This window comes from Propithecus coquereli, unplaced genomic scaffold (assembly GCF_000956105.1).
Source record: "Propithecus coquereli isolate 6110/MARCELLA unplaced genomic scaffold, Pcoq_1.0 Scaffold91, whole genome shotgun sequence".
Lineage (NCBI taxonomy): Eukaryota > Metazoa > Chordata > Mammalia > Primates > Indriidae > Propithecus > Propithecus coquereli.
Genome location: NW_012155396.1, coordinates 1,375,954 through 1,394,635, shown reverse-complemented (window position 1 = coordinate 1,394,635; position 18,682 = coordinate 1,375,954). Strand labels below are relative to the sequence as shown.

At 35.8% G+C, this 18,682-nt stretch overlaps 1 protein-coding gene across 3 annotated transcripts in view; it reads right to left on the bottom strand.

The window, feature by feature from the left end:
* NNT (nicotinamide nucleotide transhydrogenase) overlaps positions 1-18,682 on the bottom strand; it is a 106,810-nt gene that overhangs the window by 21,229 nt on the left and 66,899 nt on the right. For 2 of the 3 annotated variants that reach the window (XM_012664797.1, XM_012664796.1), the window contains exons 18-19: positions 14,411-14,570; positions 12,314-12,406 (exon numbers count right to left, since the gene is read on the bottom strand). In XM_012664797.1, the coding sequence (XP_012520251.1) occupies positions 12,321-12,406; positions 14,411-14,570 (246 nt within the window). In that variant the 3' untranslated portion in view covers positions 12,314-12,320. Of the gene's footprint in view, positions 1-12,313; positions 12,407-14,410; positions 14,571-18,682 lie in introns of those variants that run through there. The other variant, XM_012664798.1, reaches the window with a different exon arrangement.

Below are 18,682 nucleotides of genomic sequence, written 5' to 3'. Positions count from 1 at the left end.
GGGGGGGGGGACCAAGGGCAACATACGTAACCTAAACATCTGTACCCCCATAATATGCTGAAATAAAAGAAAAAATATATATATATTATTTTTTACTGTAATGTCTTAATTAGCTGCAGACTGTATAAAGACAATGTTTCTGTTGACCTAGTTGTGAAGGGTAAATAATCACCAACATAATGATGCTATGCTAAATATCCCAAAGGACAGATCATTTTATATCTGCTTGCATAATAATTTATTACACTAAACTTTAAGATTCTAAGGTCGGAGAAAAACACATGCTAGAGGATGCCAATATTTTGAGAAAAATAACAGAATACATTCAAATTTGTAGAAATATATATGCACGCTGATGAGTCAATGTGAATTTATAAGCAATTCTGGCCCATGTAACTGGATAATCTCCAAAGCATGGATTAAAATTAATTACATCAGACACTGGTTGGCCATGACCAACAATTTCCAAGAACTGATGGCCAAAGTTCATCGATTTCCATCATCACATGAAAAATATGCAGAATTTCAACATGCAAAGCCTACCAGCCTTTTAGCCCTTCTCATTGAACAACGAAAATTATCTTTTATTATGCACATGCTTAAAATTCAGAGCCAGCAGTCCCTGACAATATTCTACAGAAGACAAATATTAATAACTACTAAAATGAGATCACGGAAAGATCTTCCATGCTCCCAGAACTCTTTCTTTATGCATCTCCTCCTCACCATACTGCAACATAATGACTGTTTGGCATGACTGTGCTCTCCCAACTGAGAGCTCCTGGAGTATAGAAACCATGTCTTATTTACCATTTCCCATAATTTCCCACAGTACCTGACACTCTATTGTAGGGACTCAACTAAAGGGAAAGGAGGAGGGAAGGGGTCTTAATAAACACAGTGTGCCCCATAAGGTACACTGACTCATAAATATTCTATGTTTCTTTGTAAAGAACTTAGAAAAGTAGTGGAGGGTAGCAGTTAAGAGTTCTAGATTACCATTGCTTAGGGTTCAAAGCATTTGGACAATTTATTTCTCTGTGCCTCAGTTTCCTCGTGTGTACAAAGCGATTGATAATAGAACCTCTAGAGAGGATTATTGTGAGATTTAAATGCGATAGTGCATGTAAAGAGCATTTCATACAAAGTACTTTAGACCAACACCTGGCAGACATAAGCCTTCAATACATGCACACAGCCATTATTCTACTCAAATACATTTTGTAATATAAATGCTCATCTGAATTTTTCAAATAAATGCCCACTTCTTAATGATCACTTAATATAAACAAGCACACATTTTCATTCAAACAAAATGTTGATTTAATGTCAATACTTTCTGGGTTGCTTTTCTAATTTTTACCTTGAAATCCTAGTAAATATCAATATAGTTCAATAAAAGCCAGAAATTCTTTGTATTTACAGTTACATCAAAAGTCTACAAATGTAGTAAAGATACAGTAAGGCCAATAATTATAACCATTGGACTCACTGGAAATTTGTTCATAACTAATATTAAAATATATTTATTCTGATAGAGTCAAATTTCAAAAGGTCACTGTTAACCATTCAACGGCTACTATTAGGCAAAAAAGTATTGTCTCCTCAGTTGAGAGATACAACAAATGTCATCATCAAGTTAGGATAATCTCTTGAGTATCTTGAAGAAAAAAAAATTTCAACCCTTTTTGCTATGTTTTTCTCTCTAGTATGAAAATTATAAAGTCTCTCATAGAACTTTATATAATAAAAAAAAGCCCAGGCTTTGGTCACCAATTCAGAATAGACCCAGGCACAGTTCAAAAAGAGTGGAATAATGTACTCAAATGAAAAAAACCTCAGCTTCAGAATCTTTTAATTAACCAAGAAAGAATAAAAAAAAAAAAAAGAGTATATACAAGAACTACTAATGAATACTGAGTAAACTGAGTAAAATTTGGGAAAGAAACAATCCAAAAAGTTATCATTTTTTAAAAGCTTTTTTATAACATATGATGACATAAACCCCATTCTTACAGTGTTTCAAATACCATATGCTTTAAAGGGGACACAACAACAACATAAATTTCCATGACCACAGGCCATAGAGACAGTATGTCCTGACCAGAGTGCATTACAGCAGTTGTTCTTGGGCATGTGGGGCCATTAAAGAATACGAAACACTCACCACACGGATCCTATCACAACTGTTCAAATAAAATACATTTTCGTTTTCAATTATGGGAATATCCAGGCCTAGTTCGGCAATAAACCATTGGTTTATTGAATTGCGCACCCCAACTCAACAATTAGACAAAGAAATTGCAAGGACAATTGGGTTCCTTTCTAAAGTACTTAGAGTGTTTTCCCCATTTTGAAGCCTCTTGCTATTATAGTGACGAGGATCTCCAGAATTTTTAAATAGAAGCTCCTTACAACCTTTAACTATCTGCTTATATGTTTTAAGAATCACTAGCAAAATTTATTTCTATAATCAAGATATTCAAAGAGTTAATCTCCCTTCTTTTACTGTGTTCCATGTTTTAAAATCAAACTGTACACAAGATAATGTACATTGATAGCATTTTGCAATTCTGCCTTCACAACACCATCATCCCACAATTTTCCTAAATATGTTATTCTAACCTCCTAGGAAGGTGACAAATTAACTAGGAAAAAAACATAAAGAGAAAATAAAAAGAGGGCTCATTTATTAAAAGTCTACTTACTCCTGTTTTTAAGCCATAAGTATTTGGAAATCAATAAAACTTTAACAGTTAAAACAGACCTTAAAGATCCCCCAATCCAACTGCTTCTTAAGGCAAGAATCCTTTATTTAGAAATTATACCAAATATGTTTGCACAGGCCTGGCACGGTAGCTCACGCCTGTAATCCTATCACTCTGGGAGGCAAGGCAGGAAGATGGCTTGAACTCAAGAGTTCGAGACCGGCCTGAGCAAGAGTGAGACCCTGCCTCTACTAAAAATAGAAAAATCAGCTGGGCGTCATGGTGTGCACCTGTAGTCCCAGCTACTCAGGAGACTGAGGCAGGAGGATCGTTTGAGTCCAGGAGTTTGAGGTCGCTGTAAGCTAGGCTGATGCCACAGCACTCTTCTCAGGATAACAAAGTGAGACTCTGTCTCAAAACAAAACAAAACAAAACAACGAATACGTTTGCAGTGTTCTGTCACAAAACAGGCTGGAAATTTCAATGTAGATGCAAGAAAAGCATTCCTGGTATGAGCTACAGCTCAAATACCTTTTGAATTCCATGTTTGCCTGTGGCAATGCTCCATTCTGAGGAGGGTCCATGGAGGTAACAAAAGGATTTGTTACTATGTTCAGTATTTGTTACATTTATTTATGTATTTCGCCTGTGAAAAATATGACTAACAGACTGAAAGGGCAGTTTTCTTTGGCTTATCACATACTGATCAGAACTTCTGGTTGACAATTATGGGTCACTTATTAAAAGCACAAGGGAAAGATTTCTTTAAAAGAAACAATTTTAGTAAATCAGTTTGGAATAAAACCTTCCCAAACATGAAGGCAGCAAGGTGAACATCCATGTTAGCTAAATTATCCTTAGTGGTAAAAAGGCCAACACCAGCTGGGTGGGGCTCATCTATCCATCTGAAGAGAAACACAGTAATGAAGTGAAAAAATATTTCTGACAAGGCAACTGCTGTCCACAAAAACTAATTAATGAGATAGGATGTGGAACCAACCTCTCTGGTGAGCCTTCTTAGGCAAAAGGATAGACACCCAGCTTTCTAAAATTGTGAAAGTCCTTCTTAGAAACAGTGGTTCTGACGAATTCACTCACATAATTCTGAATGAAAAAAAATGTTTATTTAATTTCCTAGTACTTTCCAACAGCCAACATTACAGAACACTTTGTATCTTTTTTTCTTTTTTTAAAGGCAAATAAGGGCTGAACTGCTACTCTGATTCTGAAATCTGTTGTTCATCCATGGCCTTCCCTTCTTCAGAAAAAAAAAATTATGAAAGTCAGCTTACGAAAATGTCTCAGGGGCACAATTTTTCTAATGCAGAATAATAGACCCTGTGCTATGAATGTGAATGATGAAATGTTTGACAGACAATGGTCACATTTTCCATCTGTACATGTGGCCTGTGACACTGAGGCCACCCAAAGAAAATAGATGTCACCTAAGGAGAATCAAATCAGACAATCTCATGCAAACATCAATGCAGTTCTCTATAAAACCACGTCCCAACATTACCTTTTCTACTCCAAGGAGATTAATTATAGATTGTGCCTAAATCTGGCTTTTGCATCACTGAACCAAGTCTAACTACCAAGCCCAGAATAGAAACTATATGACTACTGACACTGTTTTGATTTCAAAATAACCAACAAGACTATGAAGAATGATATCAGAGGAAAACCTAAAATTCAATTTGTGACTCATGTTCTAGAATTTTACATTCTGGCATATTGTAGAGATTTAGTTAAAATCATACATAATTTCATCTTTCTGTCTAAATAACTAATGATGTTGTTGAATGGCTCTTAGAATGCAATGGCTAATGAGCCAATAAACTGGAAATTATTTATAAGATACTGAAGAATTTGAGCATTAAAAAAGAACGGGGCTTATTTATTTATACTCTGCTGTGTTCACATGAACTTCATTATAAAAACTCAGCTCAAAGAGTTTATTATAACTACTAGGTTATTAAGAAAGGAATGTCTGATTTCCTTAAGTACTAAGTTTGACAGTTGATATCTCTGACATTTCTCTTTGACACTTCTTGTTTTATTTTTATTGTGAAGGTACATCCTCAGTCTTTCAAACTCACGTTATGGATTATCTTTCAATTTCTTTTAGAGTAATTTTTGTGAAACCATGGATAAGTCAAAAAATTTGTGCTATTTTACAATATGAATTCCATCATGGAATCAATGCAGTGCAGACAGCTCAAAATATCAATGAAGTGTTTGGGAAGGATGTGGCTAATGAATACACAGTACACTGATGGTTTGAGAAGTTCCATTCTGGTGATTTTAATCTTGAAAATGAGCCACAGGGGCGACCAGAGACCAAGGTGGATAATGATGAGCTGAAAGCTGTAGTGGAAGCAAATCCATCTGAACCTACACGTGAATTAGCAGCAAGGTTTGATGTTACTATTAGAACAATACTAGACCATTTGAAACAAACGGGCAAGATAAAGAAGCTGGATAGATGGGTACCACATAAATTAAATGAGCATCGGAAATCACCTCAAAGCTTTCCTTTCTTCGCTGTCATGACATAAAGGTGAATCATTTCTATACCGTATTGTAGACGTAGATGAAAAATGGATTCTTTTTGACAATCACAAGTGTTCGGCACAACAGTTGAATAAAGATGAAGTGCTGAAACACAGTCTAAGATCACATATTCATCACAAAAAGCTAATGGTGTCTGTTTGGTGACCCAGCGCTGGTACTATCCACTACAGCTTCATGATACCTGGTCAATCGATTACAGCAGATGTCTACTGCAACCAATAGGGTGAAATGATGAGGAGCCTTGTGATTAAGCAGCTGAGACTGGTCAATAGAGACAGGCCAATCCTCTTGCAAGACAACACTCAACCACATGTTGCACAAACAACACTGCTCAAACTACAGAAGCTGGACTTGGAAACTCTGTCACCCACCATATTCACCAGATCTTGTCTTCCAGGCTTTGGACCACTTCTTGCAAGGAAAAATATTCAAATCTCAACAAGCTGTAAAAAACACCTTTTACAATTTCATTGCCACTCTCTCTCCAGGCTTCTTCCCTGCTGGCATAAGCAAGCTACCGTTAAGGTGGCAAAACTGTGTTGATAGTTTAGGCACATACTTTGATTAATTGTACTGCTTCTTGTTTGAGATAAAATAACTTTTGAATTGAAATTGGACATTTCATATTTAATTACCTAATAATACTAGAAGCTAAAAACCACCCTGATGGTTGGAGACACAGGTTTTCATCAATAGTGAGAGTTTCTTCCTCAGCCTATGGAATGCCCGTGACAAAGGTTTCTAAGGAATAAGTCCTCAGATGGTATGGCTGGAAGAGGCCCTACAAGGCACCCAATGCAGAGGTTTTAACATAATCCTCTTTTCTTTCCACCATACCAATATGCTATGGACAGTATAAAGCCAAACAATCTGGGATGAAGGTGGCCACTTCCTAGGAGCATAAGAAGCATGTTTGATCGGGGGGATTACTGGCAATTCCATATAATAGATTGAACATAGATGTGAGTGAACACACAGTTTCTTTGACCTTCCTCTCTTCCACCAAAAGTTTCACTGATTTGACCAAGTACACAAACAAATCCCATCACGCCCACCCTCTCGCTATCATCTTTTTGAAGAGGGCAGGCCCAATGTAAAGTGCAAAGAAACACACCAGATTTTTTGAGAAAACCAGAAGCACTGGCTAATTCACTGCTAAACAGTACCAGCTGTAACTCTGAAACTGATACAATAACCTATGCTATAGATGTTCTTCCTCTTTTCAACTATAATACTATCTGAATTGGAGACACAATGGGGTTAAAAGTGCCTCCAATTCATATTATTTTGAAGCCTATTAACTAACCTCTCAATGAATGTAAATTCCACAGGATCAGGAATTTTTATGTGTTGTATTCACTGATACATTCCCAGGACCTAGAACAGTGCCTGGCACAAAGTACTACATAATTACTTGTTAAACGAATAGCAATTGATATGAATCATTGTGTCTTTCATTAAAAAAAAAAAAGTATTACAAAGCTGACATAAAATTGCTAAATAATGTCTATTTCTTTATTCAAATTTTTTTTTTTTTGAGACAGAATCTGGCTCTGTTGCCCGGGCTAGAGTGCCGTGGCATCAGCCTAGCTCACAGCAACCTCAAACTCCTGGGCTCAAGCGATCCTCCTGCCTCAGCCTCCCAAGTAGCTGGGACTATAGGAATGTGCCACCATGCCCGGCTAATTTTTTCTATATATATTTTTTTTTAGTTGTCCAGATCATCTCTTTCTATTTTTTAGTAGAGACGGGGTCTCGCTCTTGTTCAGGCTGGTCTCAAACTCCTGACCTTGAGCGATCCACCCGCCTCGGCCTCCCGGAGTGCTAGGATTACAGGTGTGAGCCACCGTGCCCGGCCTCAAATAGTATACTAGGTCTTTTACCTGGCCTAATTTCTATTCTCTTGAGAAGCATGTGACTATTACTTCACCAATGTGCATGCCTTGGCTTTTCCTCCCCCTAAAACATAACAAATCCAAGAAGCCTGAACTTTGGTTTATTTGAATCACATTTACTCCACGAAAAACAGGAAAATCCCTTAGATGGACAAAATATTTCATCTTCATGTATCTTCAAAGAATCAATTTCTTTCTTAGTAAAAATAACACATTTAAACCAATAGCCACGTTATACAAGACTGTAAAACACTATTAAGCTGTAAATATCATAGGCAGCTAGATGTGTTCAGACAGAAGACAAAAAGAATAAAAATATTTATTTTAAAAAACCTGCAAAAAATTCATGTTATGAGTAGTTTAAAAAGTTTAAAGTGTTCCCTGGGCGGCTAACTACTCCAACTACTCCTTTACATTCCTACCTACTATTCTATTTATCTTAGCATACTATCACATCAAATGGAATTTATTCATTCATTCATTTATTTATAGATTTGTTTTCTTCATAACTATTAACTTTTGAGAATGAGAACTGGGCTTATGCATCCTTGTATTCTCAGTACCTAGAAATAAAATGGAATTTATTCATTCATTCATTTATTTATAGATTTGTTTTCTTCATAACTATTGAGAATGAGAACTGGGCTTATGCATCCTTGTATTCTCAGTACCTAGAAATAAATTTCTATTAATAAATTATTAATAGAAAGATATAGTTGAACATTAACATGAAAGCAATACATAACATCAGTTAGTCAATCAAAGAAGTTGAAAGGTATTTAGTAAATGCGAAAGACTTGTGTGATAATCTGAGCAATGATGCTTTATAGGAAGAAAATCAAGCAGTGATTAATTACAAAAAAAAAATTATATCCCTTTCTAAGAACTACTCATTGGGAACATTAACTCCACTTTATAATGAAAAGGCTATCATATAATCAATCCAAAAATTGGGACATAAAAAGAATATATGTGGCTCTTGTATTACAAGATTTTAGTCATAAAATGCTTTCAGAGATCAAGCAGAAGTTAGGTAAGCTGCACAGGCATCTGGACAATTGGGAAGCAGCAATATCTTGGCCACTAAAGAGAGTCTAAGTCAGTGAACTTTCATGACATTCTAAAATGAGTTCTTGTCATGAAATGTCATGAGCTTCATTATATAATCTCAGCTCTTTGTGTGCATGTTATGACTATGGCCAAAGTAAAGGAAAACAGGAGTGTCTCTAAATCAATCATAGGCCATGAAGCCAGACAGACTGTATGACAGATGCAGTTTTTCTTGGCACCACTTGGGCGTAACTAATTGATGACAATCATATGTCCATACTGGCACGTTTCCACAGGGGATGTGTGTGAATATGTCACCACATCTGGATGCTAGGCATGCCGGGGTCCTGAGGCACAAAGACCTACTAAAACCAGAGGCCCAGCAGCTGTACTCAATGAACACTGTGGGAGCTCCACAGAGTGATGAAAGGACTAAATTACCGCAAACTGTAAATACAGATTTATTTCATTAAAATACGAGGTAACTGCTGCAGCCATCTCTTGTTCAAACAGACATTTGCTTCTTTAAGAAAAAAAAAAAAGCTAGCATCTATGCATATACATAGTCCTAACTTCATAAAGAAAATTTGCATTTCTCCTAAGATAACATGTATTAATACACAGCAAGATTTACGTAATTTGTTACAAAGATTATGTCAAAAATTCAACATACTACAGTAAAAAAAAACTATAATATATTCATATATAATTGCATCTTTACTATGAAAGACAGGACTAGAAATAGCTAACTTATCCCAACTCACAAATAGAGAAATCAGACTGAATAATAATTTTATTCTGATCCTATGTAATAAATTATTAATAAATTTAGTAAATTATTTGAACAAACTATGTCAACAATCATGTGAGGCAATGAAAAACTCTCATTGAAAAGCCTGTTCTGTTCACAAAATCACTTTGATAAAAAAAATTTATAACTGAGAAACTATTCATAGATGTATAATTAAATATCTCTGATAAATCTTAAATAATTATGTTTCCCATGCAGTGAGACAGAAATCATCCTACAGCAGTTTATATTATATCCCCATGGCTAAAATTCTAATTTTAATCAGATCAGAAACTAAAAATTCATTTGTCTTATCCCTTTTCTTTTCAGATCATTTTTCTCCATCTCTCTTATTTCCTTTCATATCCTGCCTTCCCTTCAAGATGCCCAACAGTCTTACGGTGCTCTTCAACTCAGCATCCACCCACCTAACACTGGACTGATTTTCCAAAATGTCTGGTTAACCTAGGCTGATCAATGGGTAACAAGAGAGGTATGTCAAATTAATCATTCCCTTCTCTAAGGATCACTAAGACATGAAAGCCATCTTTCTCTATTTTATTATGATTGCCACTCGTCTCCTAAACATTTATATGGTGATAGAGGGCATTACTAATACATTAGACTTTTTCACATCTGGACTAAATAAAGAAAACAATTTCTTTTTAGGAAAATCATAAAAAATCTTTAACACATCCTTTTCACTTGTAGGTCTGCAAATATTCTAAGTGGCAAGACTATGACTAAAAAGAAAGCACAGTTCAATATCCCATATGAAAACAGGAATAAGTAACTAAAAAGAAGACGTAAAAATTTTAAAATAGTCAATGACTTTTCTCATCTTCTATCTTCATCTAAGATTATCACTAAATGTGGAAACCATTCACATCACAGAAATGCTGTTCCCACACTAAATATATTTTGATTCACGTATTTGAAAAACACTAACTATAGGTTGCAGGAAACGGTGGGAGAAGAGTGGCAGAAAAAGGGAAGGGTGAGAGGGAAAGAAAGAAAGGAAGAAATAAAACACAGCTGACAAAACTGCTGACACTAAGACGATTTAGGTAACTCTCTGATTTCATCATCTAAGTCTCTTTTACCACTATTAATAGCTCAGACATTTAAAGAAAAGATCAGGATTCCACATCCAGTCTGGCACAGATACTCCGACTAGTTCCAGGCACATCATTTGTCTTATTTTATCATCTGTCCCTAGACAAAAGTGTAAGGTTGACATCTAAAAGGAACTTTTGTTAACAGACAGTAACAGTTTCGTCAAGGATACTAAATTATAGCTAGATAGGAGGAATAAGTTCTTAGTTTTCTATAGCACTATTAGCATTACTATAGGTAACAAAAATATATTATATAGTTTCAAATAGCTAGAAGGAGGATATTGAATGTTCCCAACAAAAAGAAAGTATACATGTTTGAGATGTGGATATGCTAATTACCCTGATCTGATCATATACATTATGTGTATTGCAACATTATCATGTACCCCATATGTATAATCATTATGTGTCTATTAAAAATTTTTTAAATGGAAACATTATAAAACATTCTTTAAAAGTTTTGTCAAAGGCCGGGCGTGGTGGCTCACGCCTGTAATCCTAGCTCTCTGGGAGGCCGAGGCGGGCGGATTGTTTGAGCTCAGGAGTTCGAAACCAGCCTGAGCAAGAGCGAGACCCTGTCTCTATTAAAATTAGAAAGAAATTAATTGGACAACTAAAAATATATAGAAAAAATTAGCCAGGCATGGTGGCACATGCCTGTAGTCCCAGCTACTCGGGAGGCTGAGGCAGGAGGATCACTTGAGCCCAGGAGTTTGAGGTTGCTGTGAGCTAGGATGATGCTACGGCACTCTAGCCCAGGCAACACAGTGAGACTCTGTCTCAAAAAAAAAAAAGTTTTGTCAACAGACGTTAACATCCTCATGAATAAGCTAATTCTGTTTAATGAGTTATCTTGTCTCTGACTTATGGTGTTATGTCAATGTAACTGCTAGTGAACCAGCATTCCCACAAAATGGGCCGCAGTTGTCCTAAGAGGGATAAGTCTACAGGCTCTCTTCTCTGACTCCTAAGTGACAACAGAGTTCCAGAACGGGTACCCAAAGGTAAGCAGGACAGATGCAAAGTACCTCAAGGGTTACCAAGTATGGCCCTATTTTTACGTTTCTCAAACCCTTTTTCTAAGGTCACAGGGAATAATCTAGGAATGCAGTCCTTGACTTTGCCATTCTGTTTGAGGTCCTGCCAAGAGCAGTCCAATGCCCCAATGGCAAGTGGCAGGAACAGCCACTGCTCTACTTCATATTTCAAAATGTGTATGGCTTTATAAAAAGAACATGTTCAGCAGTCTTTTCCACCCCGATAGTATGAGAGCTAAGTCAGCACAACAGTAACCAGCCCACAGGTTTATTACTGGGTCTCACTCTTCCAAAAGATCTCTTTTGAGCCCTTTTGTTTTTCCTCACTGTCAATGGAAACCAAGAAGATACAATTTGATGTAGTTCAAATGCTTTACTTGACTTCATTCCCCAAATCAAACCATAGAGAAATAAGGCTTCTGCTTTTTCCCATTAATAAATATCCTGGAATTTGTAATAATAAAATTTTTCTTTCTAAAATGTGTCTATGTTTAGAGTCAATGCTATTCTATAGATGGCAAAAACTAAGTAGTAAGACTAAGACTAGGATAGGGTTTGGGGTTTTTTTTGTTGTTTTTTTACAACAACTTAGTTTCTTTACCTAGGATTACATATGTTAAATGCCACTTTAAAAAAGTCATCTTTTAAAAACAGTTGACCCTTAACCAACATGGGTTTGAACTGCGTGGGTCCACTTACATGCAGATTTTCTTCAGCCTCTGCCACCCCCGAGACAGCAAGACCAACCCCTCCTCTTCCTCTTGCTCCTCAGCCTACGCAACGTGAAGACAACTGAGGATGAAGATCTTTATGATGATCCACTTCCACTTAATGAACAGTAGATATATTTTCTCTTCCTTATAATTTTCTTAATAACATTTTCTTTTCTCTAGCTTACTTTACTGTAAGAATACAGTATATAATACACATAACATACAAAATCTGCATTAATCAACTTATCGGTAAGGCTTCTGATCAACAGTAGCTATTAGTAGTTAAGTTTTGAGGGAGTCAAAAGTTATATTTAAATTTTCAACTGTACAGGGGGTCGGGTGCCCCTAACTCCTGCATTGTTCAAGGGTCAACTGTATTTCCTTTTCTTCGCACACACATCTTTACACGCACTGCAAGCCTCTCACTGTGAACACTTACCTGACTTTTTTGCCTTGCTCAGTGAGCATCTTTACCAAATCAGCGATGGGGTACTGAGCTTTGGCTGCACAGAGCCCATACCCTGCAAGGAACATGAAGAACACAGAAGATCTGTTTTTTACTTTGAAATTTATGAACTACAACTTCTCTCTTGATCAAAACACATTTTTATGCCAACATAGGCAATCAGTTAACAGGACTAGAAAATGAAAGCAAACTTATCATTTTTAAGAATACTGGCCTAAATTTGAAATTCAAAATCTAATGATCTCTCCTCAATCTTCCATAGTGCCTAATAACTGCTGGGCGCCCCCTCCCCACACACCATACACACACCTGCATATACCCTTCTCTTCTCTTTTCTCTCTCTCTTTTCCTCTCTCTCTTCTTCTCTTCTCTTCTCTCTCTCTCTCCTCTCTCTTCATACTTGGCTGTGATGACACTGCAGTCCCCGGGCTCCCCTTCTAACTTTACTGTTCTTTCTCAAATTCTTTGAATAGTTTTTCTCCTTCTGTTTTTTCCCCTTAAATGATAACGTTTTCCAAGACAGTTTAACTTTACCCCTCATGTTCTCCTTCAAAGCTGATCTGTCATTTGAGCACCAGCACAGCACACCCACTGTCCCATCTCCATCTCCAATTTAGTATCTCCAAAAAAGAACTTAAAATTTCTCCCCATACTCAAGAAAAAAAGCTCTCCGTATCTCTGATGTTGTACATGTATAACCAAGAACTTCAGTCATCTTCATTCTCCTTTATCCCTCCATTTTGTCCATTCCACCTGTACAAGGAATCTCACGTCTGTCCCTACTTTTCTACTGTCATCCTTCCAAATGCCAAGTCTCTGCTCAAGCTATTCCCTCTGCCTTCCCCTGCCCCAACATCATCCATCCTCTAAGGCTCAAAAGAAATCCTCATTTCCCCACAAACCTTACAAACCTTCATAGGTTCCTCATGATAGAAAAATTGTCTACACAGTTCAGTTTAGCCCTTATCATTAGCCACCTTGCACTACTGATCTACCCATCTCACTTCATCACTAGATGGAAATTGTCTACAGGAAAAAGATCGTGTCCTCTACACCTTTACAGCCTCACACTACAGCAGTGTTTCTCAACCCTAAGAGCAATGCCACTCTGGCTGGAAGCATCCATTATGCAGAAGTGTCCCATGCATCACAGTATGTTTAGTTATCTGCTTCCACAAACTGACAGCAGCAGCCCCACCTTTGTGAAAACCAAAAACCCAAATCCACATGCTCCTAAAAAGCGATATTGCCCCAAGTTAAGAAGGCTTGAACCTTAACATTTAGTTCGGCTAACGTTCATTGTTTTTATCTCAGTACATAACCAACCAATAAACTAGCCACATATCAAATCAGTAGATTTTCTTTATGGAAAACTTACATGATAGCATGGTAGAGCTACAATCTTAATCTGAAACCAATGTATTACCTATAATACCACAGCATAAGAGTGAAGAACTGGGCTAAACCTCAGAAAATTGGGAAATTGAGGCCTGGAGAGATTTAATGAGTTGGTCAATGGTTGCCTCTAACATAGGTTGTTAGAGGCATACCTTTTAAAAACAGAAGTCAGGTGGTGTGACTCCCAGACCAAGCTCTTTCTATTAGGCCATGCTGCCTTATCTTATTGAAAACCACATGATTCTTGATATTTAAATATTTATTTTTGAAACAAGACCTACATTTACTGAGCAAGTCTAATGAGTGAGCTAAACATTTTCATGTACTATATCTAATTTAATCTTGACAACAGGCCCAAAAATTACCAATGAGAAAAAAATAACCAAGACTCAAAAATGAATTAAACATATGTGTGGAATCACCAAAAGACACAGCTAAAATCCATACATCAATTTATAGAATCTCCATGTGATCCCCAAAATATTAAAACTGAGAATTCTCAGTATTTTTCACTTTGACATCATAAAGTTACTACTATGTTTCCATTATGTTTTCAAAAATAAAGAAGTTCTAATTCTATTTTTTTCCTATTACAAAAAATTGTTTTAATGTAAGTAAAACAAAAATTATAGGTTGTTTGCTTTTTGTTTGTTTGTTTTACCTGGAGTAATAATAATGTTATTAGCTTCTCGAATCATGTCAATTGCATTGTCAAGGTTGATTTCTGTATGTGTGCCAGAAATTTCCATGGGTTTTCCACCAGCTGTTGAAGTGGTACCATAGCCTCCAAGAATCACATTAGCCAGGGAGCGATTCATTGCCTGAAGAGCAAAATTATCAGCTGTGAGAGTTTAATTCACATAACTTTTCAGAATGGTATAAATTTTGTGTAAAAAGTTGTTTAGCTGATTGTTTAAAACATTTTAATCCGATAAATTTGAGCTGGCTTCTGAATATTATTTCAAAAATTTAAATGACGGAAGACATCTAAGAACGACATTATTTTTTTTACCTATCAAATCAATTGCACACTGATATATTTTCAGTAAAAAAAAAAAATAAAAACAAAAGTTAATGGAAAATTATCAGTAAAATTAAGAAATTAATGAAAAATTCAGGTCTATTTATTATTGTCTGAATGCTGATTGAGCAACTTTTGCCTCCATGTTTATGTGGATTTCACCATAGTAAAAGACAACTAAAGAGAATGACAGGAGGCCGGGCGCGGTGGCTCACGCCTGTAATCGTAGCTCTCTGGGAGGCCAAGGCAGGCGGATTGTTTGAGCTCAGGAGTTCGAAACCAGCCTGAGCAAGAACAAAATCCCGTCTCTACTAAAAATAGAAAGAAATTAATCGGACAACTAAAAATATATAGAAAAAATTAGCCGGGCATGGTGGCACACGCCTGTAGTCCCAGCTACCTGGGAGGCTGAGGCAGAAGGATTGCTTGAGCCCAGGAGTTTGAGGTTGCTGTGAGCTAGGCTGATGCCACGGCACTCTAGCCCAGGCAACAAAAGCGGGACTCGGTCTAAAAAAAAAAAAAAAAAAACAGAGAATGACAGGAAATAAGATGTTTTACAAGGCAACCCTACAGATCTCTTGGGTAAATTCTGCTACCAGAAACAAGCTGTGAAGAGGCACCTGGGAAGAATCAAAATCAGAAGGATCCATTTCATTTAGAACTCTGCTGCCCTCTATCATCAAGAAAATAAGAAATGTGGGGGTTGATACCATCTTATTTTCCAAATCGATTACAGCTCCCTGAAGCCCTATACCTAAGTTGTAATAGAAGTAACTGAGTTCATCATTAGGATCCTAAAATATTTCACTTCCAAAGAGGTAGATGAATGAGGTTATACACTCCTTAAAATTTATACCCACCCTTTTAACTAGAAAATCAATCTCAAAAATAAATAAATAAATAAAAGAAAGGCACTTCTCATTGCATCTCATTTATAATCATCCAAGAATGTGCCATACAAAGGCCACAACTGAAATATGTGGCAGTAACTGATCTGATTTTCAAAAACAGTTCATTTGTAAACCTCTGGAGGTAGGGTGGTAAAAGGAAAGGAAAGAAGCTAGATGTTCTGAGTAATCAAACACATTTTAAGAATTCAAATCACTGACTGCACATGATTAAGTCACTCTACATGATCATAATTGAATTTATCACTTCAGGAAAAATACTAAAAATTCATTAAACCCTATTTTAAGAGTTATGATAAATATATTGATCCATTATACCACTTAAAAACTACATAAGTGTCAATCTATTGCTTAAAAAAAAAAGACAATACTTCATTATTTAAAAAGCACCCAGAGATCTTCAATGATAAGTACCACATCAGGAAAAACACGACCAGCCTACTACCAGCTCAGTGGAGACATTTGCATTACTGCTGAAGTGAGAAACAGGCAATGGCAAGGAGAAAAAGGAACATAGAAGATGAGCAAAAAGCCATACTTTGATAAAGGCAGCCTATAAAGAACGTAAATTTTAAAGATGATAGATCAAAATGTTGTCAGAACTTTAATTGTTCCTTTGACCTAAACTCATTTATCAAACACAACATCTACATTTTACAGAACCCAAAGTCTGGTAAGGTTGTCTATAATTACATTCAAAATAAAGCCTGAAATATCTTTATGTATATTATTAATGTATCAGAGGGTCAGAGAACAATTAAATTAATGCTTTCAATTGAGTTCATAAATTCCAATCTGACATGAAGTTTTAAATTCTTAACACATCCTCCCATATTTAAATCCAAGGTTTAATGAAAACCCAAATAGCCATATCTGAGACTTTCCCAACATTCAACTTTTGTTGACATTGATAAATCCTTTCTAGTTTTGAATTACAGAATTCCACAATTCAGCTATCAAAACATAGGTCGTACCAAATTTTTGCCCCTAAAAACTGATTCAAAGGACTATTTCAGACATAAAGATATTTCTTTCACATATAACTTTTTTTAAAAAAAGTCAAATGAACAAAGAGGCTCCAAAACCTGTCTCACACAGTCCCGCAGAAGGATAGATCACAGAGGACATGATGCAGAGGACAGATGGAGAGGGACAGAACCACTTTATTCTAACTTGGCATAATAGGAACCATTATTTGGTCCTATAAAACTCAATGGAGAAGGAAAGAATTTCTGAGGACATTTAATTAATGTGTGCCCACTTCTGATGGCATCTTAGAGAGAAAAAAAGGAACCACACAGTAGTTGAACAATCAAAGTCAACTTGTTAAACATCTATCCACAATTATATCACCATTAAGCTAACTCCATGTGGTCTCTTAAAAACGAAATTATTTTTCATCTCTAAATTTACCATTGCAACATCATATTTTCAACAAATGCTTAGGGTTTATTGTTTTGTTTTCTTTCTTTCTCTCTTTTTTTTTTTTTGGCTTAAGTGATTAATGAGACTAATCACTGATCCAGAGATTAAAGAAAGTTCCCAGTTTCTAAGACAAAGCATTTGCCACACTGTCCAAGACTATTTCTTTTTAGCTATTAAGCCCTATAATTAAAATTGTATTATTCTACATTAAAGAGAAGCTTAATTCTCATAATTCCAAGCACACTATAAGAAATAAATTTGGAAACAAAGGAAAGGTCATAAAATAGACAAAGCCAAAGCAATAATAACATACATACTATTCACTAGCATCTCTCATTCCAGTGATTTGTAGATATTAATTAATTAATCACAAAGTAAAAAAAAATTGTTTTTGGTTTCCTTTTGATCTACTTCATTTTGTTTTATTTTCATTTGTAAACAAGCAACAAAGTACAAAAATCAGAAAATTTGGTCTGAAAATGCTGTTCCATTTTTGCAAGATCTCTATATCCCTGGCAACCTGGATACTATCACAAGTAGGGAGACTGTAAAATCATAAAGAGGTTAGTGTTTATATGATATCTGGATATAAAGCAAATCATTGATTTGAACTAGTTCTTTGGACACTGCCAACATTTTTCAGTTTTTATAATATTGGGTGTTATGTAACCATAGCATCGGGCTCAGAGGACACCCAAAAGAATTGTCAGAACAAAAATTCAATTTTAGGGTTAGCCACTTGGGGTGCATTCCATTCCCTCATACATAATAAAACCTCTCTGTTCTGGTTTGGATTTGCATGTTTCTTTCCATAAATAATAAAGAAGGTCAACATACTGGTACCATATTAATTCTAGTATATCTGCTACCATAACCTATCTGGAGAGATTTCCAAAATATAAAATGAGCTAACAAAGAAGATATTCATCTATTGTTCATTCAACAAACATTATATTTGTTTGAATATGCCAGGTGCTAGGCCAGGCTTCACAAACACAAAGGTGAATAATAAATGGTGCCTTAAGATACTTTCTCTATAAATATGTCCTACCTTCAGAATCAGTGTGGTGATTAAATAAGCTAATATTTGTAAAGCACCCAGCATGATGCCTGCAGTATTATACTAAAGCCCAATTTCGAGTAGTTATTTCATTTTTATTATTTTGATCTACCTTGAGCTGCTAAGAAGAGGCATAAACAATTTCTTATAATAAAGCAGCACAGGCTAAGAATCAATGAAGGTTAATGTAAAAAGTCAGAAATCAAGAATATTTAGAAAAAAATTCTATCTTCAAAATCTAAAAATATGGCAAGCTTGTTTTTTTTTTGTTGGTTGCTCATTTGTTTTGTAACAACATCTAGCAGTAGAGAGTACGCAGTAAAACAAGCACACTGCAGCTCACTAGTAAGAGCTTTGACTGGTAAATCCCTTATAGAGATCGATTTATCAATATCGAAAGCCAACAAAAAGATCTTACTCCCTTTGATCATGTATTTGCACTATAAAAATTTGACCTAAGGAGATAAAGATGCACAAGATGGAATACTGCAACCAAAAAAAGACATAAAAACAATAATA